Source organism: Pelophylax lessonae (assembly GCF_965119305.1).
Source record: "Pelophylax lessonae genome assembly, chromosome: 1".
Lineage (NCBI taxonomy): Eukaryota > Metazoa > Chordata > Amphibia > Anura > Ranidae > Pelophylax > Pelophylax lessonae.
In genome coordinates this window covers 377,262,801-377,286,521 of record NC_138768.1, presented here as the reverse complement: position 1 = coordinate 377,286,521, position 23,721 = coordinate 377,262,801, and the positions used below count along the sequence as shown (strand labels likewise).

Genomic DNA, 23,721 nt, shown 5'->3' with positions numbered 1-23,721 from the left:
CTGTGATATGAACAGGCCAACAGCATGAACCAGAGGCCCAGGGCATTCTGGGCGAGGAAAACCTGATGTCTTTTAACAACTTATTGTAGGCTTGTAACAATTTAGCAACCGAATGAACGTATGACTAAACTGCCCCCAAGCTGACTGATTTGCAACCATCCAGCTCGTAAAAGAAGGCAACCCTCAAATAAAGAACAAGACAGTACCTAAACGTCAATAATCAATACACCAAATAGTGTGTGTGAAGTAAATGAATTGTAAAAGATAATGCAAAAAGGATATGCAAAACAAAAAGAGAGAGAGAAAAGAAACACAAAGAAAGAACTGAGAGAAAATTAACACTACACACCTGAAATACTGTGGTAAGACTGAAATTCCCAGATCCTAGCTGTGATTGCTCAGACCACCAATGGAAGGTAGCCAGAAAATAAAGGCAACAACTGAAAGTGCGATTTGTTTGAAACCACCATGCAGATGAATGCAATGAAATAGGAAACAGATAAGGAAGAGTGTGAGAATCAGAATGTGTGGAAGCGAAAAAGGGGTCATAAGTTTGTGACAGAATGGAGAAAGGAGGCCGCGTGATAGCGAATGAACACGGGGAACATGCGGAGTTGATAAACTAAACTTCAAACCGTGCAGCATGACACGTCAGCTGAAAAACAAGATTCAACCGAAAAACTAGACCACGAAAACCAAACACAAAAGAAAAGAAAACGAGAAAGGACAATGACAAAACTAAATGAACATCGCTTGTCTGAACAAGAAAATTTGAATGGCTTACCAATGGCAACGAGTAAGATCTCCAAAACGAAGATAGGCGGCGTCTCTAGAGTCGGCTTGGTGACGTCTGATGTATCGCGCACCGGAAAACGACAGGGAGATAGGGGAGTGAGTGGAATATATATACCCCCAAGCTCCTCCTGTAAATTCAGGCCACCATGTTGGCTTTCTTATTTATATTTTTATATATATATATATATATATATATATACAGTGCCTTGCGAAAGTATTCGGCCCCCTTGAACTTTGCGACCTTTTGCCACATTTCAGGCTTCAAACATAAAGATATAAAACTGTAATTTTTTGTGAAGAATCAACACAAGTGAGACACAATCATGAAGTGGAACGAAATTTATTGGATATTTCAAACTTTGTTAACAAATAAAAAACTGAAAAATTGGGCGTGCAAAATTATTCAGCCCCTTTACTTTCAGTGCAGCAAACTCTCTCCAGAAGTTCAGTGAGGGTTTCTGAATGATCCAATGTTGACCTAAATGACTAATGATGATAAATAGAATCCACCTGTGTGTAATCAAGTCTCCGTATAAATGCACCTGCACTGTGATAGTCTCAGAGGTCCATTTGAAGCGCAGAGAGCATCATGAAGAACAAGGAACACACCAGGCAGGTCCGAGATACTGTTGTGGAGAAGTTTAAAGCCGCATTTGGATACAAAAAGATTTCCCAAGCTTTAAACATCCCAAGGAGCATGGTGCAAGCGATAATATTGAAATGGAAGGAGTATCAGACCACTGCAAATCTACGAAGACCCCTGGCCGTCCCTCTAAAATTTCAGCTCATACAAGGAGAAGACTGATCGGAGATGCAGCCAAGAGGCCCATGATCACTCTGGATGAACTGCAGAGATCTACAGCTGAGGTGGGAGACTCTGTCCATAGGACAACAATCAGTCGTATACTGCACAAATCTGGCCTTTATGGAAGAGTGGCAAGAAGAAAGCCATTTCTTAAAGATATCCATAAAAAGTGTTGTTAAAAGTTTGCCACAAGCCACCTGGGAGACACACCAAACATGTGGAAGAAGGTGCTCTGGTCAGATGAAACCAAAATCAAACTTTTTGGCAACAATGCAAAAACGTTATGTTTGGCGTAAAAGCAACACAGCTCATCACCCTGAACACACCATTCCCACTGTCAAACATGGTGGTGGCACCAACATGGTTTGGGCCTGCTTTTCTTCAGCAGGGACAGGGAAGATGGTTAAAATTGATGGGAAGATGGATGGAGCCAAATACAGGACCATTCTGGAAGAAAACCTGATGGAGTCTGCAAAAGACCTGAGACTGGGACGGAGATTTGTCTTCCAACAAGACAACGATCCAAAACATAAAGCAAAATCTACAATGGAATGGTTCACAAACAAACATTTCTCTGTCGCTCATTGACAGACGCAGTCCTCTTGATTAATATCAAATTGGGTTATACTGCCCTCTACAGGAGTAGGACACTAGGCAGAAGGAAAACGTTCAGGCCACACCTTAGGGGCAGTCCCAGAGGGTATATCCTCTCTCTCTCTGCTACAGGATGTTGGTTTTTTCTGTCTAGTCAGGAGTAAGGACCTAAGTTCCTTGCTGGGATCTTTGGTCCTGGCAAGATTTTTTTAGAAAAAAAATTTTAGGCAGCTTTTTTCTCCAGTTGTTCCTGTGAGATCTTCAAGCAAGTATGCTGGAGCTGGGCGACGGGCTGGATGTTGAGATCCAGTGGTCACCCCAGTCAGCCTACGAGCGCGTGCAGGCCCTAGCTCCGCGCTGGGTCGGCCGCGACATAGTCCCACTGGACGGGGGCTGACCTTGCGAGTTAAACGTCTCGCCGGGATGCCGACGACCAGTTGGAAACTGAGTCGCGGCGTCCGTATTGGTCGACAGCCCCCCCCACCTCGGTGGAGAGGGGTTCTGTCAGGAGTTGGCGCCCGCCTGTTCCGGTATGGTGAGTAAAATGTTCCCCCTCTCCCCCTGATGGGTTTGTGGGTGGACGCGGGCCCCTCCCTGGGATGATTGGACCCTCATGATACTGGGTCCCCCCTCTATCCTATAACAGGTGTCACAGATCCCCCTCTTGAGGGTGATTTGGTGAATAAGAACCAGGAGGCTTGGTTTGGGAGTTGACTATCGGAAGTCACTGTATGAGTGGGCACTGTAAAGGGACCATGACTGAAGTCAGTGGCTGGCATTACTGTTAGGATGGCCATGTAAGAGGGTGATTATGATCCTACCTGATACATAAGGTTGCAATGCCTGGACTACCGCCATCCACCGCCGCCATCCTCCCGCAGGCCGCCATCCTCCCGCAGGCCGCACACCTTCCGCAGGCCGCACAGGCCGATGCCTGCCTTCCGCAGGCCGCACGATGTAGCAGGCGCTGCCATCTTTCCACAGGGCCGCCATCCTCCCGCAGGTCACGCGGGGCCGCCATCTTGGCGTAGCCTCGTGTCTCCAGCACGGGGGCGGCCATTTTGGAGATGACCAGCTACCTCGAGGAGTAGCATGGGAAGCGCCGGAAGGCGTGGAAAGGGGCGGAGCCGCCTCCTTTACCCGGGAAAACGATCCAAAAGACTTCCTGTCTGTAAGAGACAGCGCTGTGAGCAGGTTGATAGAAACTTCTGTGCATCAGGTGGTGAGCCTTGGGGTCTCTCTCTCTGTGGGGTCCAAAGCAGGTAACACTGAGGGGCGCTGTTGCGCTGGGGGATTACAGAAAAAAAAAAGTTTTTCTTTGCAATTATTTTTTTTTTGGTTCGGATCCAGTCGGACAAGGCCACGACCTGGCGGCCATAGAAGTGGCCAGCATTCTACATTGGGCGGAACGGTTTGTTCCGGCTCTCTCCGCGGTTTTCACTCCGGGGGTTTGAAAGTCGGCAGGCAGATTATCTCAGCTGTCAGATTCTGGATCAAGGGGTATGGCCTCTTCATCCAGAGGTATTTCACCAGCTGTGCCTTCATTGGGGCACCCCGGAGGGGGATCTGTTGGCAGCTCGGCTCAACAGGTAGGTGCGGAGGTTTGTAGCCCGCTCCCGAGATCCTCGAGCGGACGCAGCAGACGCGCTGGTCGCCCCGTGGGGACAGTATCAGCTACTGTATGTCTTCCCTCCTCTCAAGTTGCTGCCAAAACTTTTTCGCAGGATAGAGGTGGAGGGAATTCCAGTTATCCTGGTAGCTCCGAACTGGCCTCGTCGACCCGGGTACACCGACTTGGTCAGGCTGGTCGTGGACGCTTCTTGGAAACTTCCTCTCAGGGAGGATCTGCGGTCTCAGGGACCGATCTTCCATCCTGCTTTACAATCGCTGGCTTTAACGGCCTGGCTATTGAGACTCAGGTGCTGAAGGACAAGGGATTGTCAACTTCAGTTATTCCTACTTTAATTAAAGCAAGGAAAGCGACTTCCAGAAAAGTCTATCATCGCACATGGAGGTCTTATATTGCGTGGTGTGAATCCTTTGGATTTCCTCCACGTGCCTATTCGGTGACCCGAATCTTGGCTTTTCTGCAACAGGGGGTTGAGTACTGTCAAGGGTCAGGTTTCAGCGTTAGCAATTTTCTTTCAGAAACCTCTGGCTACCCATTCCTTGGTGCGGAATTTCATCCAGGGGGTGCGGCACCTGGCCCTGCCAGTACGCGTGCCCTTACCGCCCTGGGATCTTAATTTGGTGTTGTCGGTTCTTCAGAAACCTCCCTTTGAAAATATTAGGGAGATTCCCTTGCTTACGTTATCCAAGAAGGTGGCCTTCTTGGTGGCCATTACTTCTGCACGCAGGGTGTCAGAACTGGCCGCATTATCCTGTCGTTCCCCATATCTGGTGGTTCATAGGGATAAGGTGGTTCTTCGTCCGAATCCATCCTTCCTTCCTAAGGTGGTTTCAGAGTTTCATCTGAATGAAGATATTGTGCTACCTTCCTTGTGTCCTAAGCCCAGTCATCCTCGGGAGTTTGCGTTACATTCCTTGGATGTGGTTCGGGCAATCAGGGTATACTTGAAAACTACGGACTCGTTTCGTAAAACGGATTCACTTTTTGTGATCACGGATGGCCCCAAAAAGGGGTTGCCTGCATCTGCCGCAACTATCTCCAAATGGATCAGACAGACGGTGGTACAGGCTTATTCTATTAAGGGTCGGAATCCTCCGTTCCCTGTTAAGGCGCACTCCACTCGGGCGCTTAGTGCTTCCTGGGCCTTCCGCCATCAGGCGTCAGTGGTCCAGGTTTGCAAGGCGGCTACCTGGTCGTCGGTTCATACCTTTACAAAATTTATAAAGTTGATGTGATGGCATCGTCGGATGCCTCTTTTGGCCGCAAGGTTTTGCAGGCCGCAATTTAAGAAGACCGTTGGTCTACCTCGAGGGTTTTTTTCTGTTGGGTTTTCAGTTGAGTCTCATCCTTTGTCTGATGAGCCTTTAAAACTTCTAGTTGGCACCGGTTGGGCCTTCTAGATTGGATTTTGATTTCTGTTATCCCACCCCTCATTTGTGGCACTGCTTTGGGACGTCCCAATTTGATATTAATCAAGAGGACTGCGTCTGTCAATGAGCGACAGAGAAAAATGGATTTTTGTAAAATCCTTTTCTCTTAAGCTCATTGACAGACGCAGTACCCGCCCCTCTACTTTTAAGTTGGGTTGGGTTAAATTCTCTGACACTGCTTTGTGACATAACTAACATCCTGTAGCAGAGAGAGAGGATATACCCTCTGGGACTGCCCCTAAGGTGTGGCCAGAACGTTTTCCTTCTGCCTAGTGTCCTACTCCTGTAGAGGGCAGTATAACCCAATTTGATATTAATCAAGAGGACTGCGTCTGTCAATGAGCTTAAGAGAAAAGGATTTTACGGTAAGATTTTACAAAAATCCATTTATCCAGGTGTTAGAATGGCCAAGTCAAAGTCCGGACCTGAATCCAATCGAGAATCTGTGGAAAGAACTGAAAACTGCTGTTCACAAACACTCTCCATCCAACCTCACTGAGCTCGAGCTGTTTTGCAAGGAGAAATGGGCAAAAATTTCAGTCTCTCGATGTGCAAAACTGATAGAGACATACCCCAAGCGACTTACAGCTGTAATCGCAGCAAAAGGTGGCGCTACAAAGTATTAACTTAAGGGGGCTGAATAATTTTGCACGCCCAATTGTTCAGTTCTTTATTTGTTAAAAAAGTTTGAAATATCCAATAAATTTCGTTCCACTTCATGATTGTGTCCCACTTGTTGTTGATTCTTCACAAAAATTACAGTTTTATATCTTTATGTTTGAAGCCTGAAATGTGGCAAAAGGTCGAAAAGTTCAAGGGGGCCGAATACTTTCGCAAAGCACTATATATATATATATATATATATATATATATATACAGTATCTCACAAAAGTAAGTACACCCCTCACATTTTTGTAAATATTTTATTATATTTTTTCATGTGATAACACTGAAGAAATGACAGTTTGCTACAATGTAAAGTAGTGAGCTTTACACAGCTTGTATAACAGTGTAAATTTGCTGTCCCCTCAAAATAACTCAACACACAGCCATTCATGTCTAAACCGCTTGCAACAAAAGTGAGTACACCCCTAAGTGAAAATGTCCAAATTAATGTGACTCGTTAGTGTTACAACTTCTCAGGTGTGAATGGAGAGCAGATGTGTTAAATTTGGTGTTATTGCTCTCATTCTCTAATACTGGTCACTGAAAGTTCAACATGGCACCTCATAGCAAAGAACTCTGAGGATTTGAAAAAAGAATTGTTACTCTACATTGTTACTCTACATAAAGATGGCCTAGGCTATATGAAGATTGTCTTTGGGAAATAGACATATGAGTGCTGCCAGCATTGCTGCAGAGGTTGAAGAGGTGGGGGGGGGGGGTCAGCCTATCAGTGCTCAGAACATATGCTGCACACTGCATCAAATTGGTCTGCATGGCTGTGTTCCCAGAAGGAAGACTCTTCTAAAGATGATGCACAAGAAAGCCCGCAAACAGTTTGTTGAAAACAAGCAGACTAAGGACATGGATTACTGAAAACATGCCCTGTAGTCTGATGAGACCAAGATGAACTTAATTGGTTCAGATGGTGTAATGCATGTGTGGCGGCAACCAGGTGAGGAGTATAAAGACAAGTGTGTCTTGCCTACAGTCAAGCATGGTTGTGGGAGTGTCATGGTCTGGGGCTACATGAGTGCTGCCGGCACTGGGGAGCTACAGTTTATTGAGGGAACCATGAATGCCAACATTTATTGTGACATACTGAAGCAGAGCATGATCCCCTCCCTTCGGAGACTGGGCCGCAGGGCAGTATTCCAACAGGATAACGACCCCAAACACACCTCCAAGACAACCGCTGCCTTGCTAAAGAAGCTGAGGGTAAAGGTGATGGACTGGCCAAGCATGTCTCCAGACCTAAACCCTATTAGGCATCTGTCTCTGGTGTGGTGTGTGTGTGGGAGTGGCAGCAGTTAAGAAATTTAAAAATTTTGGCAGTTGGAAACAAACTGTCTAGTTTTGAACATTCCGGAACATTCCGCCATTCATTCTTATGGGGAAACTTACCAAAGTTGGAGGTGCCCATCTTCAAACAGCTCTAGTGTAAAAGCTCTAAATCTCACAGCTTAGAGATTTATACCGTAGGATTTATAAAACCCCAGCTGACATTTTGTTGTATAGTATTTCTATGAAACATTAAAACTGAAGGCACAGTCACAGGTTAAAAAACGGCCTTGAAATTTGAGATGGTTTGAGTGCAGTTTCAATGAATGTCAATGGACGGTGTGAGTTGGAAACAAACGGTCATAGTGTAAAAACTATCAGGGCCATGGCTTAGATGTTGACATGTTAAGTGGCAGCAGGGATAGGCGAACGTTTTGATGTAACATTTGTGTAGGTGGCCTTAAAAATGAGGGCGTGGCAGCAGTTTAGAAATTGTGGCAAGATTTCTTCGCTCACCCTCTAAATATTTTTTGGGCCCACTCTAGTTTTGAACATTCCGCCATTCATTCCTATGGGGCCAATTTTGCCAAAAAAAACTATGATATTTCGCAAACCATTCGACGAAACCTTCCATAAAGTAAAAGCAATGCGATCGGGAACGATTCGCTCGTTTTGATATATTACTTGTCTATGTACTGTTAAAACTGTGGGAGGAGTTAAGGCCCGTACACACGTACCGATCGTCGGCATACAAACGTCGGTGGACGAAGGATCTGCCGATTGTACGCTTGTTAGTATGGTGCCTCCGACAGATGTCTGCGCACAATCCGCGGACAAAAGTCTTTCTTGCAAACATGAAAATTTTTGTATGCCGACACCAGAACGGACGATTGTTCGCCTGTCAGTACACAATTCGGCCGACACACAGCTACAAATCCCAACACGCATGATCAAACCAAATGAGTTCCCGGAAGAATTTTCTCTAGTAAACTCAACATTTTATTCAGAAAGAACTTTCGGCTCGCGGAAGTCCAAGAAATAGGTGAAATGCGGAGCACATGCTTATCTTGATAAATGTGAGAAGAAGGAAGATGCTGCTCATAATGCCATACTTTTCTAATAAAAAGGCATGTGTTCTGTTATGATGAAGATAATGTTTGTCTATTCTATCTGTTCTATCAAATTTTAGAATTAAATAATTTGAACTCTTCACCATTATTATTTTGTAAACAGCAAAGATCTAACTATTGATATGACCCTTTATTCTTGTATGAATTAATGTCTAAAACATATTTTTCAGGTTATGCACAATATTAAACATGTTAACAAATTCAGATAGGCCATTTTTTATTTTCATTTTCTTTATTTTTTGTATCTCAGCAAAAAAAAACAAAGAAAACATTAATACTTTCCGTATAACTAAACATAAAAAAGGTCCATTTGGACAAAATTAAACTAGAAACTGGCAAACAGGGGTAAAATAAATAATAGGGGGTTACAAAAATTAAAGTTGCTGGTAACTGAAATCAGGTTGCCATGAGGGCAGGTTTGGATCCTGCTGGCCATATTGCCACTGGCCATGTGGCATTTGGCGAGGTGGTGGGTGTTGTGGAGGTGGAGGTGGAGGTGGAGGGCACGGGTGCTCCTGGCATGCATGGCTGTGCTCAGTAAGTATGCCGTTTTCAGCCTTTTGCAGCACATCAAGAATAATTTTTCTGGCATACTGACACTGCCTGAGGTCCACCTTATCCAAAATTTTGGCAGTCATATTCCCGAAGGACTCATTTGCCTCCGGTTTCCTACGGAGGGCTATGGTGGCCTCCTGTATGAATTCATCTGTGATGTCGTCGATGTGTTTCCTCTTTTGCCTCCGTTTGGCAGGAGGAGGTGGTGGTGGAAAGAGTTCCGCAGGCTCCTCAGGCTCCTCAGGCTCCGCAGGCTCCCCAGGCTCCTGGCTGCAACCTGGCTCCTCCTCAGTGACACTTCCCTGTTGATGAAATGAACAATTGATTAGAATGTTATAGTGTATATAAAAATGCATGTTTGTTATATTATTGTGAACAAATAGCAGACTTTACATACAGTGGCGTATCTAGGGTCTCCAGTGCCCTTGTTGAGGAGCTGTATTTGGCAACAACCCCCCCCCCCCCCAAGATCAATGTAAAACTGTAACCCACCCCCCCAAAAAAAAATTAAAGGGCATTAAAAGTTTCTAATTTGCCCCTTGTTTGCCCAGTGTAGAGCTCTCTAGTGGGCAATCATTGTCTCAGGTGTGAAAAAGAAAGAGAGGGTTGAGAGCTAGAGAGAGGGAGAGAAAGAGGGGGTGTGAGAGAGAGAGGAGGGGGTTGCAGAGAGAGAGGAGCCTGAACTTGCAGAGGGCTTGATGTAGGGCATTGAGGGTGAAGCAGTGCAGGGAAACAGGAATAAGGAAGCCACCTGCCTTGCTGACCCAGAGTGAGAGACCAGAGACATGGAAGCAAGGATGGATGGATCATTTGCAGGAGCTGTTAGTTTTGTATTAAAAAAGGTTGAGCCAGAGGAATGCTGAGGCTACAGCAGTGTTTGTTAGGACCAGAGGTGTGCTGGGGATGCAGCACTGTTTGTAAGACCGGAGGTGTGCTGGGGATGCAGTGAGAGGCAGTCTCAGTCTCCTGGTCTTTTGGCTCAGCTGCTCTCAATGTTTTACACCTGCATGAAGCAGCTCTCAATGTTTTACACCTGCATGAAGCAGCTCTCAATGTTTTACACCTGCATGAAGCAGCTCTCAATGTTTTACACCTGCATGAATCCACCTGCAAACTGGGGGTTCTGGGGTGTGCAGGCTGAGTGGATTGTTAAAATAAACAATAAAACAATGCCAATGTTTTTGTGACCCACCCCCCTTGGCCTGCGCCCCTGGCGGTTGCCTGTCATGCCAACCCCTTGCTATGCCCGTTTACATAAAGGGTCAATTATGGTTTAGCTTATAATTTTGTTACATGATTACATTTTAGCAGACAATATATTGTGAAATGCCATACCTGAGTAAAACTCTCCTCCAGGAAATCCTCATCCTGGCTTGGATCTACCGACACTGAGCCCTCTGCCGATGTAGAAGGCAGTGTTGAAATTGACGGCCTGGATTCCATGGTGTCTGCCAGGAATCGCATGTTATCATAGTACCACAGCCGTGGTACATATACATTCCGTGCCCCTGCTCCAGACTGGGTGGAATCTTCAATTTTTTTTAACTCCCGCCTGTAGGCAGTGCGAATACTGTTTATTTTTTTGCGTACATACTCAAAATTTGCCCCAGGACAGACGGGCTTGTAGAAGGCCACCAAATGTTCCATGGCCTGTTTTCTGAGTTTTCTATTTTTATAATCTGCGGACTTGACTTGCCACAAACACGGCAGTTGCCTGAATTCATCAATGAAACTGATGAGAAAGTTGTGGGTGGTGAAATTGTCCACCATATTGCAGGACAGTATATGCCTGCAAGACACAAAACAACACAAAACATATTAAAATAGCATGTATTTTGGCACATAATAAAGATATTCCTAATAAAAGCTGTATAGGGCCCAAAACACACACTTTCTATTAAAAGAGTCGTACCTTTGTTTGTGGGGAAAAGTCGTGATTCGCCGCTCGATCGTGCTCCAACTCTCGATATGTCCGCTAGCGAATCGTCGGCCGAACGATCTGGCGTCCTTTAAATACAGCGCAGGCGTCAACTCCTCCTCCAGTGGCGGGCTTGTGCAGGGGTGTGTACGTGCCGAAGATCAGGCCTACATGCGGCACTCACACCTGAGGCAGTGGAATAATCATTGTTTAATTAGGAACCATGTCTCAACAATCTGGGAGCTCAATTAGTGGGGGCCGAAGTGATTGGGCCACCCGAAAATCAAGGGCTACACCCATGTCAAAGCCAGAAATGGTGGAGTTGGTCTCCATTTTAGAAAAAATGGATTACGATGGAAAGTTGGCAAATTACGATCGGCCCAATGCCAGGAAAGATGGCATCATGGACAAGGTGGTGGCCTGTTTGGTCAAAAAATTCGGTGTCGAGCGATCGAAAGATCAGATTCGGAAACGGTGGTCCGACCTCAAACACCGTGAGCAGGATCAGCTTTCCCAAATCCATCGGATTTTGAAAAAAAGTAAGTTTTATTTTTTTTTTTTTTTTTAATCATGCAATATGTTTTTTATAATTTTGTGTATGTTGTATTAACATGTCTAGATTATAATGTCTATGTAAAAAGTTAGATTACTCATTTTAGTTGTCATGTCGTGATTTGATCGATCTATTGTTGATGTTTTAGTATATGACATTAAAAGTCAGGAAGCCATAGTTAAAAATATATGTATTGTGTTGCAACGAACGTTCTTTCCTGCACGAATCTTCTCAGCAAACATTCCTATTAATCACAGATTATTATTCAAACCTTTAAATAGGAGAAAAACGTAAACTCCGTGCCAAACAATGGGAAAGGAGGAGGAGAGGTTTGGCAGCTCCATCGGCAGTTGTGGAAGAAGAGGAGGACATGGGCCCAGATGGTGGCACAGATTCCACTAAAGGTAATTGGTTCCTATGCACTGTCAAACATTAATGTACCATATTTTTCGTAGATAACCATGTACATGTCTTCATATTTGTTACTAAAAGAGCTATCAAGCAGGGCACCATGTCCTAACAAATGTACCTCTTGTGACTTTTATGATATGGCCAATGTTTTGTATTATGTAGATGAAGACATTATGCCTGAGGTGATTCTGGTGGAGCCTACAAGTGACCAGACACCAGAGCAACAAGAAGGTTGGTAGTCACAGATTTTTGTGTAGTGGGATCATAGAAATATGTGTATTTGCAATGATTGTTTAACCTTATATTCTTGTATTCCCTTACAAATTTACATTGCAGATGTTGCGTCATGCCAGGATGTGGCATCCCCAGCCAGGTCTGAACCAATATCTCCTGGCAACTTGCCAAGCAGCATGGAAGCCACTTCAGAAACTGTGGAGGAACCAGGACCAAGTGTCCAAGAGCCAATTGTGTGCCCACGTAGGTTTTTTCAGAATGATTTTTATCAGTGTTATTTTTAGCCTCCAATTTACAACACTAGTTCCCTATGGGAGCCTCTTTATTTGAATGGAAGTCGCACCGTAAGTCGGATCAGGATGCTCTGACTTGCGGGGCCACTTGCGTTGTGAAGATTTTTGAGGGGGAACTACACCAAAAAATTGAAGAACCCACCGTGGGTGTCCCCCCAAGTTCACAACCAGGCCTTTTGTGTGTGGTATTGAGTTTGAGGGTATGCCCACAACAAAAAGACAGCGTGGGTTACCCCCAAAACCCCTACCAGACCCTTATACAAGCATGCAGCTTGTCAGGCCAGGAAAGAGAACGAGCAAGCGGACCAAACACCCCCTGGACCACAGCAGGACACATGCCCTCAACATGGGGGGGTTTTGTTGCTTTGGGCCAGGGGGCCTCTGCACCGCACACCCAAAAGCACCTTACTCCCATGTAGAGGAGGACAAGAGCCTCATCCCCACAACCCTGTCTGGTGGTTTTGGGGGGTCATGCGGCCAGGGGGTTCCTAGGACTTTGGAAGCAACCTTTAACAAAGGGTGGCCCCCAGATCCCAGACCCCAATCACTATGTGAATGGGTATGGGGTACATAGTACCCCTACACATTAACCACATAAATGGAAGTGTATGTGAATAACGACAGGAGACGTTTATGAAATGTTCTTAAAGATCTTCGTCCGGTCTTCTCCACTCTGCTCTTTGGATCTTCTCCTCTCCACTCTTCTGCTGTCCAATCTTCTGCTCTTATGTTGTCTGCTCTTTTGCCCTAGGCTCTTCTTCTTCCTCCTGTCCTCCTCCAATGCTGTTGCCGTGCATTCTGCCCGTCTCTGGTCTCTGCATCTTAATATATATACATTACAACCATGCCCTCACAATGACGTCATCATGCGTTCACACCCCTAATGAATATATAGTAAGCTCAGGAGACCGGCAGAATCATCAGCAACAGCATTGGAGGAGGTCAGGAGGAAGAAGAAGAGCCTAGGGCAAAAGAGCATAAGAACAGGGTAGGTATTAACTCGAGAGGAATTTAAGATTACCTGGACACCAAATGTTTCTCTATTATTATGACCTCATGTAGGTGATTCACATTGACTTTTTTTTTTTTTTTTTTTTTACAGACCATGTTTTACATAGTTGCACATTAGCCAAATTGACCCGTGAGGCTCTCCAATGCTGCGCAGACCTGGAACAAATAAAGGAGACTGCAACGGCATTACAAATCAAAATGCGCAATTTTGTGGACATGATTGGCAAATTTTAAGCCACAATTTTCCTACGTTTTTAATGTTTGTATTGGGATGTTCCTGATGTTACAAATTTTTTATGATGTTTTATGGCATTTTAATTACACTCAGATGTTAAAGAGTGTACCCAAGTTTGGGAAAAGCACTTTACAACACCCTAACCCTAACCCTAACCCTGTGAATGTTTGATACTAAAACATTTTTACATTCAACAATGTGTGTTCAATTCTTTATTAGACTTTCGTTGGGGGGTCGAGGTCTAAAGCTGTGTAAAGAAGCACTAAATGTATGATGGCTGTCCTATTCACATATTTACATGTTAATGAAAGCATTTTGGACACTGCCATATGCGAGTTGCTGGAGGTGTCAATGAAATGTTAAAGATACCCCCAGTTTTAACGCATATCACAGTGCGATCTGACATTTCACACAGGATCGGATCACACAAGTTTGAACGACTGTGCGATCCTATCCTGATGCGGCTGAATAAATGCATCATGTGCGACTTTTGTGCGAGTGCATTGCGAATTGAGCCATACAAACTGTATAGCTGATTTTCGCATGAACATCTGATCGCATGTAATAAAGGAGCAGTGCGCTACGATATTACATGCCATCAGATGTGCAGTGTGAATTGAGACATACACTTTGTATGGCTACATTCGCACTGAACACGCATACAAGTCGCACATGACCCTTTATTTCTGATGTATCTGGATTGGATCGCACAGTGCTTAACACTTGTGGAATACAATCCTGTGCAAAAAGTAAGTGGCGGGTCACCCTTATGCAATGCTGGAAGGCTGCAAAGTCGCAGACTTCCCGCATCGCATAAGTGTGACTCAACACTCAAGGTACTAGCAGTCCTAGGATTCAATATGGCATTGATATTGCCAGTAGCAATCAGTGTAGGGAGATCAGTGTAATCTATAGTGTATTGCTTGTTCGTTGCTCTAGTTCACTTTCCATTACCTATATATATAACACTTTGAGATGAACAATGATCAAGTTTCACATAACACTGACATATCCTAACATTGGTGGGCAGTGAGAAGGATGTCATAAATGAACACAACATAACAGGTGTAGGTACTTTGTTAATACCCTAATGTATTATATGAAATATATAGTATGGGCAACTTCTGGACAATGAACACCAATGTAAGGTGACATTAGATGAACCTTGGGTGTGACCTAGTTCTCAATGTGACAGGGTTTGTGTACATTTTGTGGGGTGCAGAAGGCCCTTGTATTTACACCACTGGCTAAAAAATAACACATGGCCATCATCACTTTGGATCAGCTGGTGAGAGACTACAGTCAAGAAACACACTGATGAATGTATTAACCCTTCCAAAGTCACACATATATAACACATGATTAACCCAAATAATTGTGTTTGGCATATGTGCCCAAATGATTATAATCCATAATACAGAATCATTGCAATTTTTGTTTAATGTGTTGAAAAATAATATATCTCTGACATTTATCTTGTGTGTCCAATCTTTAACAAGATTAATGGGTGTGTGACAGTGATTGCTGCCAGGACACAGCTCCTCTCCCCACGAAATATTCCAGATATTCCTGGCGGATCTGACGGGCCCTGTGTGATGCCAATGCTGACCGTCCAACTTCCATTGACGGCATGGACTCCACTTGGTTAGAAGGTTGGGCCTCTCCACTTGTACCTGGCATAGCAGGGTCAGTATCCAGTTGCTGCAATACATAATTTTGTGCATTCCTGCGTAGGAAGTTGTGCAAAATGCAGCAACACAAGACCACATTATCCACTTTGTACAGTGCCAGGTTTATGGACGTCAGGAATATCCGGAACCGGTTGGCCATTATCCCGAAGGCATTCTCCACAACTCTGCGAGCTCTGGACAACCGGTAGTTGTAAATCCTTTGGTCTGGGGTGAGGTTCCTCTGAGGGTAGGGCTTCATGAGATGCTCCCCAAGCGCAAAAGCCTCATCTGCGATAAACACAAAGCTCATACCCTCAACAGTTTGCTCCCTGGATGGCAGGTTCAGAGTGCCGTTCTTTAGACGACGAGCGAACTCCGTCTGATCAATAACTCCCCCATCCGAATTGCGGCCATTTTTGCCAATATCCAAAAAAATAAACTCATAGTTTGCATTAACTATGGCTAGCATGACTATACTAAAAAAACCTTTATAATTATAATAAAATGTGCCGGAATTCGGAGGGGGGACAATGCGGACGTGCTTCCCATCAATAGCACCCCCACAATTGGGAAAATTCCACTTCTCCAGAAATTGATCAGAAATCTCCAGCCATTGCTCTGCGTTTGAAGGAAACTGTGGGGAAAAAATAAAAAAAAATAAAAAAAATAAAATTAGTGCTTGAGCACATCACATTATTAATTACACACACAGTTGTCTGTTAAATGCTTATGCAACTTGCTAAAAAAATATACAACAGGAAGGCAAAGGTTTGGATATGGGGATGTAACATCTACATACATTTCTTTTCAACCTCCTATTGTTCTTATATTGTAAAGGGCCATACACACTAGAAGATTCTCTGAAGACTTTTTCGTGCAGATTTACCTTTTCTATGTAGTGCAAGGGCCTACCAGATTGCATAGGATTTGAAAGTGTTTGTTGGACCTCATATTATTTGGTTTTGGTAAATCGGAAGGATAAATTGTTCTGACAATCTTCTAGTGTGTATGGCCCATTATACTCACCAGCTAGAGCTGAGATTTACAAACTACGGCCCTCCAGCTGTTGCAGAACTACACATCCCATGAGGCCTTGTAATTCTCTGACATTCACAGACATGACTAGGCATGATGGAAATTGAAGTTCGTGAACAACTGGTGGGCCATAGTTTGAAGACCCCTGAACTTGAGCTTTGGTATATGCTGACTTTGAGATTTAGCATGTGGGTGGGGGATGGGTAAGTAAAACTGGGCATTTATACATCAATAAGGGCTTGTGGTCAGTGAAGGTTTTAACATCATTACATAAACATACAGAATCATAGGTGGGAAAGGATGGACTGATGTATTTTAGATAAATCATTAACTAGGTACTAAAACATTGGCCAAGGAATAATTGTTTGAGGGAAAGCAATAAAATGACCCAAATTCAAAATACTGTTAACAGGCAATGCGTTTAGGGACACATAGGAGAGAATGGTGGGGTGGTTAGTGGGTAATTTTACAAATGGTTAAAGATAATCTACATCTTTACTACTATGTGCATGCGGACAGAGGGTAGTTTACAAATAATGGCCTGTGTCAATTGCTGTACATCCAAAAACATCATAATTCGGGTGAAACTAGTAATACATGTAATGTAATGTAAAAAATCAAACATACCTTGATATAGTCCTTCTGCAAGACCTTGATGATGGCAGAGCAGGTCTCAGGGATGATGATACCAAGTGCTTGGGGGGAGATGCCTGTGGTGAACTTCAGATCCTGCAGGCTTCTCCCTGTTGCAAGATACCTCAACGTCACAATTAACCTTTGCTCAGGAGTAATTGCAAGCCGCATACAAGTATCCTGCTTCAGAATATAGGGGGACACCAGGGCAAGAAGACGGTAAAAGATGGGATCCGTCATCCTCAAATAATTCCTGAAGTCATCAGGATTATTTTCCTGGAGCTCCCTCAGCAAGGACATATGAGAAAATTGATCACGGTTAAGCAACCAATTTTTCGTCCAGGAGGTCCGCTTCTTCTTCCTATTGCTCGTACGTCGTCTCAGAGCCAAAACTCCAACACTAACGATAGCAACGGACGAATTCACGGTCGCCATAATAAATTCTCGAACGATGTCTCGGAAAATAGCGAAATGTCGTCAACCAAACAAATGCTACCGAAATCAGCGCGAGATGCCCAGAAGGGTCACGGCCAAACACTCACTTCCTCTTTTGTAGCGGCGAACGTGCGTGGAACGTAGTGACGTCATTTTCTGTCGGAAGACAAATGTCCTGGGCAAGTTTAGAGCACTTTTCAACAGACAAACAACAAACACACCAGCCGCGAACATTTGTAGGACGTTCTGTCGGCCGACGATCGGTACGTGTGTACGGGGCTTTAGGGTGCCAAATTTTCCCATAGGCTTTGACTATAATAATAATAATATATATGTGAAGGAAAAGTAAGGCTCCTTTCACAGGAACGATCCGATCAGATTCCGCCTGTCAGTTTTTTAGGCGGATCTGATCGGATCCAACATGCATCCCTATCGAGCAGCGGATGTCAGCGGAGACATCCTACGGCCATCCGCATCCGATCCTGTCCGTAAATTCCGGACTGATGGAAACCCTATCTTCCATCCGTCCAGGGGATCGGATCGGATGAGAGAAGACAGGCGGTCCACTCTCATCCGATTCCCCCATAAAGAGCAGCGGGGCTCTGACACCTCCCTCTCAGCACACAGTGCGGAGACAGAGCTGTCATCCGCCTGCTCAGCAGAGAACGGTCCGCACCGCACAGCGGACCGTGTGAAAGTGTACTTAAATAATACAATAAGTCGCGCTGAGTGATAAAGAACAACAAATAAATGTCCAACAAATTGAATGTCCCAAAAGTAAAGGTAGATTGTGAATGATGTCAAAAATAGTGTTGAGAATCCTGAACAGCCTCCAAAGTCCCTTAGGAATTGTGCTTACCGGAAGGGCAATTATAAATTGCAAGATTCATATGCTGAGGTAAGTTCACCTGCCAAGGTGATCACATGGAGTTCATGCATTGGATACTCGATGTATATTGCCATATGTCACATAAAAAAGAAAAAATATTCCATAGCGTGATACCGTACAGGAAAGTAAATTAAATTGATCCAATTATATTCCACCACATGAAGTGTGAGTATCCTTCACCAATTGTGAGGCTGCTTACCAAAAGATAAGCGTAAAACAGGTGTTTCTATCCCAGTGATAGGAAAGGAGGAGAAACCACCACCAAACGTAGAGCCTCTTACCAGATTGAAATAAAAATCAGCATAAACGTGTGTTTCTATCCCAGTGATAGAAAAGGAGGAGAAACCACCACCAAACGTAGAGCCTCTTACCAGATTGAAATAAAAACCAGCAGAGTTCAGATAGGTCCAAATACACCAAATGCCAGCGAGACACCCAAAGACGCCTTAAGCCTCTTACCAGACCACAGATATAATGCACGATGTAGTCACTTGATGCACTCCCCCAACGTGTAGATAGGAAGCCTCAGGGACCCAATGACACCGATTGCTAAGCCACTGTAAGTTCTCAGTAACCAGGGTATGCCAGCAGACCAGCCCAACAAAGAGAAAGGCGCCAATAGTGTAAAATCTTCTAACACATTTTATTTGTAAAAGTAATGTACTTACAAGCAGGTGATAAAATATTCGCAAAGGGATGTGAAGCCGCCGGCCGGACGGCAAGGCGCATCCGCTCCCTCAATACGCTTCCGGGGATGACGTCAGCACGCCGTGACCTAACGGTGTTTCGTCCAAGGAGACTTTATCAAAGGTGAGAGGGGCAAGAACACTTAAATACACAAGAAACAGCATACACAGATGCCAAGGAACCATAGCTCCACACGTTGTACAGGAAATGCGGAAAGCAAAAAGAAATAAAAATAGAAACAGATCAGTGCTATACAACACATTTGTATCACTATGTGATGACTAATTGGTGACATAACAACAATAATACCAGTACATATCGTAGTCTGGGGTTTCAGAGTATATAAATAGAGCTCCTTTCTATCCAAGGTTGCAAAGCCTTTGAAAAGGACGAGTATATTACAAATGGCAAGGACCTTTTCATACGAAAAGTTAGTTCTGACAAAAAGGACAGTTATTCTTTAGCGCTAAGCTTTAACCAACGCAACACTTTATTTTTGGATACAGTAGGAGGAGTTTGAATTTCTGCCAGGTTTACAATGCTGCATGTTTTTCTGTTGAGGAGATTTTTCTATATGGTCTTTGCCCTCATAGTGGAGATTTCTCTTTCTGTACTGTCTGACACTTGTCACCCGAGCAAAAGGTAACACCTAAACAGAAATGCATACCTTCCAACTTTTTGAGAATGAGAGACACGTATTAGCAAAAGTATGTAGGCATAGGGCACACCCCCTGCCACGCCCAGTAAAAGGAGAATTATGCCCACACAATGAAAAGTTTAAGTATTTGTTAACCTAAAAAAAAACAAAATAGAATCCTGTTTCCTTATAGCAGGTTAAACAGCACAGTGCTTGTGCTGTCTAACCTGCCTCTCTGGAAAATGTAAAAAAACCTGGCTGTTCCTGCCACTTCCTGTCCCCCTCTGTCTGCTGACCACAATAATCATGGCTAATGATCCCTGACTACCGTGGTCTGCCTGCGTGCCTCTGTCATCTGCTGTGTCTCTTCTCTGCTCTACCCTATCATTTTGCCTTTAAGAATGTTTGGTTATAGCTGTTAAATAAATACAAAAATACCTGTTGATTTTAGTAAAAATCGTATAAACTGATAACTTCCTGTGCTCTCTGCCTGTTCGCACAGAGGGGCTGTGTAAGGGAGGGGAGAAGATGAAGAGATGCCTGAGTTATTTGTAATCCATCATCCAAACATGTGCTTAAGAATGCAGAGCCTCAACTTGTGTCAAAGAGGAAGACAGGAGCATACTTTATTTCTGGCATATCAACAGTTATTTATTCTGTATTAGTAGAGTGTTTAAATGGATACAACATGAGGAAATGTGCATTTTTTCCAGTTATGTCCCGAATATGTTTTTTTGGTCTTTTGCCTTGATATACACTTTAATACAATAATATTAACAGGTTTATTCCACTCTTGAAGCATGGTTATACACACTGGTTCTTACCTTATATGCTGTGGTTCCATGGTTCAGTACCAGTATAATGTAGTTAGACTGATACTGTATGTATTTTGAGCACACACAAAGGTAATGCAATTGCAGCTTACCCTTTCCATCACTTCCAGGGCTTAGAGCTGCATCATCTCTGCCATCATTGTGGATATTACTATTGTGTCCAATAAATGCATATCTAGAGCACTTTGAACATGCTGACTGCAGTATTTAACCACTTGCCCAATTTACTACTGTTATTTCAGTGTGCATTGCAAGTTATAATTAATCTCAATTCTAATTAATCTGTGAGGCTTACTGCACAGAAAATGCCATAAAAAGTTATTAGTTGATCACAGGGCAGTATGTGGCTATAAACTCTTAATTGGTATATCTCTTAATACTTTAAGGAACTATTAAGAGCAACTCAAAGTTTGGCTGTCAAGGACTAAATTAGAATTTGGTGAAGAAACAAACATCAAACAGAGTTGCTGCAGTTTACTTTCACTGTCCTGGCTGGTTTTTTTTTTCGCCTTCAAATGATATCATTGCAGTTTGGGGGGTTGTATTGGTCACCAAGACAAGGTACAAATTACCTGGTGATTCCTGTTGCATTGTTGGTCACCAGGGGGCTCTGTATCACTGGAAATGTAGATATTTGCTGAACAAGCAAAATGAGCAGGGCCTTTTACTGTTACCAATACAGCATTTTGGTTGTTGCTGAGGCTTTCTATGAACCTGTGTAAAAGAAGCAGGTGGTGTTGCCTATTGCAACCAGTCAGAAAGTTTCAGGTTGTGCGGATTTAAAATCTTCGTTATCTAGCGGGTTTTTGCAAGCAAGGATCTCACTTTCCTTTTTCCTCAGGGTTCTGATAGTCTTTCGGTTGTGATAAGCTAGTTAAAGAATAAGTCGATCAGTAGAGAAACATATAAACTGTAATAAGCCAGCCAGATTTTCACATTTTTATCTATATTTTTTTATTGTGTAGATTCCACTGGTTTATATTAGGTAGGTGCACATTGTTCAGTTTCTTTTAGTATTCAGGCTACTAAACTGCTACTAAACTACCCTAGACTGCTTGGAGCCATTATATGGTTTCAGAAGACAGTATGAAGGTAATATTTATCCTCCTTCTTAGATTGTAAGCTCTAACGAGCAGGGCCCTCTGATTCTTACCGTATAAGTGTATTGAAGTTGTACTAATAAAGATCAAAAAATGTGTACCGCTCTATGGACAAATGAATGAATAAATGAATAAATAAATAAACCTCTACCTAGATGCAGCTGTTCAAAAATGGTGAATACCAAATTATTAAAGTGCAGTGCCAAATACCAGCGCAAACAGGTATTGTGGTAAAATATCAAATAGGTGGAAAACCAAATACGTATCACTCATAAATTAAAGTGCAATGTGCAATTATATACCAAATACATATAAAAGTGAAAATAATGAAAATAATATCCACCTCTCGGGGTATTGTTAACGGAAATGCAAGACCACTAATAGTTCAATAAATGTGCTAATAATTGCGTGCAACAGTCCACATATATTCCATAGAAAGTCCCAATGTAAAGTGCTTAAGTGCTGAAAACGCAGTGCAAAAGCATGCCTTTATCCAGTGCAGTGAGACAATGGTGACAGTCCGCCCCCTATGGATGTTCCACTTACTGGACTAAGTTGACCCCATAAGCCATATAGCCTAAAAAGGTCAAATAGAGCTGGTGTCCCAGTAAGGAACGTTGGTGTATTCTTGGGGTTAGTAGCCAATGGTCCCTGTAGTCCTTATTGCTCCAATCGCATATAGGAGAAAGGAGAGACCCCACAATAGTGTAATTCTGGTAACACTTTAATGGTAGTTAAAAACAATAATTACACTCACATTTGTTGAGATGTATTGAGGCAAAAAGACAAATCAAGCGGGTCTAAAAGTCTTCCTGGATGACTTGGGATGGCGCCTGGTCCCGGTTTGCGTTCCACCCGTGCCGGAAGTGACGTGCCGAAGTCCGTAGACCGGAAATTGCGTTGACGCATTTCGCCCTCCCCTTCCGGGCGTTTTCAAAGACGCATTTCATTTTTTGAAGTTGTACTATCTACCCTCAAGTTGTAAAGCGCTATGTAAACTGTCGACTCTATATAAATCCTATATGATAATATTAATAATGATCATAATATTTGGATTTGGTTCTGTGATTCTGTGGATTTCTGAACTTGGCTGCTCCTCATTGATGCCTTTTGTTTTCCAATTTCATCAAGCATCTATCTGTTTTAACATCCAGATTGGTTTCATTTTTATTGTATATCTCATTTCTCCTTTTCAAAGCACTCAGCATACCCTCTCTCAATATTTTCTTTTACATTATTCAGATTATATTCATAGAAAACACTATTTATTGACTGGTATACTAACAAATTTAAAATGATGCTTTAAATTGCGCTCACATATGTCTTTTGTCTTCCTAAAGGTGCCTTGACCCAAGCCGTTCGTAATTTTGCAAAAAGCCTTGAAGGTTGGCTCTCTAGTGCCATGAGTAATATTCCACAGAGAATGATACAAACCAAGGTGAGTGACTGCTTGTTCAGAAGACAAAAACATTCAATTTTTGATACTGATTTCAGTAATTCAATAACTTTTTTATGACAGGTTGCTGCTGTAAGTGCCTTTGCTCAAACTCTGCGAAGATATACATCTCTCAATCACTTGGCGCAGGCAGCCCGTGCTGTGCTTCAGAACACATCTCAGATTAATCAGATGCTCAATGACCTCAACCGTGTGGACTTTGCCAATGTCCAGGTAAAGCAAAATAGATGTTGTTAAACCATTTAAGGACCAGGCCTATTTCTGGCACTTGTTGTTTACAAGTAAAATCAATGTTTTGCTAAAAAAATTACTTAGAACCCCCAAATATTATATATATTTTTTTTTAGCAGAGACCCTATAGAATAAAATGGGAGATTGTTGAAATACTTTGTCACACCATATTTGTGCAGCGGTCATACAAACGCAGTTTTTTTTGGAAAAAATACACTTTTTTGAAAAAAAATTAAAAAAACGGAAAGTAAGCACTATTTTTTCTATAATGTGTAATATAGTTTCATGCCTGAGCAAAAAGATGCCCAATATGTCATACTTCAAAACTGCGCACGCTCGTGGAATGGCGACAAACATTTGTACTTAAAAATCTCCATAGGTGATGTTTAAAAATTTCTACAGATTACCAGTTTAGAGTTACAGAGGAGGTCTAGGGCTAGAATTATTGCTCTCACTCTAACGATCGCGGCGATATCTCACGTGTGGTTAGAACACCGTTTACTTATGTGGGCGCGACTTGTGTATGCGCGCGAGCTCGGAGGGACGGGGCGCTTTAAATGGTTTTTTTTTCTTATTA

At 43.2% G+C, this 23,721-nt stretch overlaps 1 protein-coding gene across 4 annotated transcripts in view; it reads left to right on the top strand.

Annotated features, from left to right (window-relative positions):
* The window catches only part of RFX3 (regulatory factor X3), a 518,367-nt gene that overhangs the window by 474,998 nt on the left and 19,648 nt on the right, over window positions 1–23,721 (top strand). For all 4 annotated transcript variants that reach the window (XM_082243301.1, XM_082243299.1, XM_082243300.1 and 1 more), the window contains 2 exons: window positions 22,798–22,895; window positions 22,977–23,126. In XM_082243301.1, coding sequence (XP_082099427.1) covers window positions 22,798–22,895; window positions 22,977–23,126 — 248 coding nt within the window. The remainder of the gene's footprint in view (window positions 1–22,797; window positions 22,896–22,976; window positions 23,127–23,721) is intronic.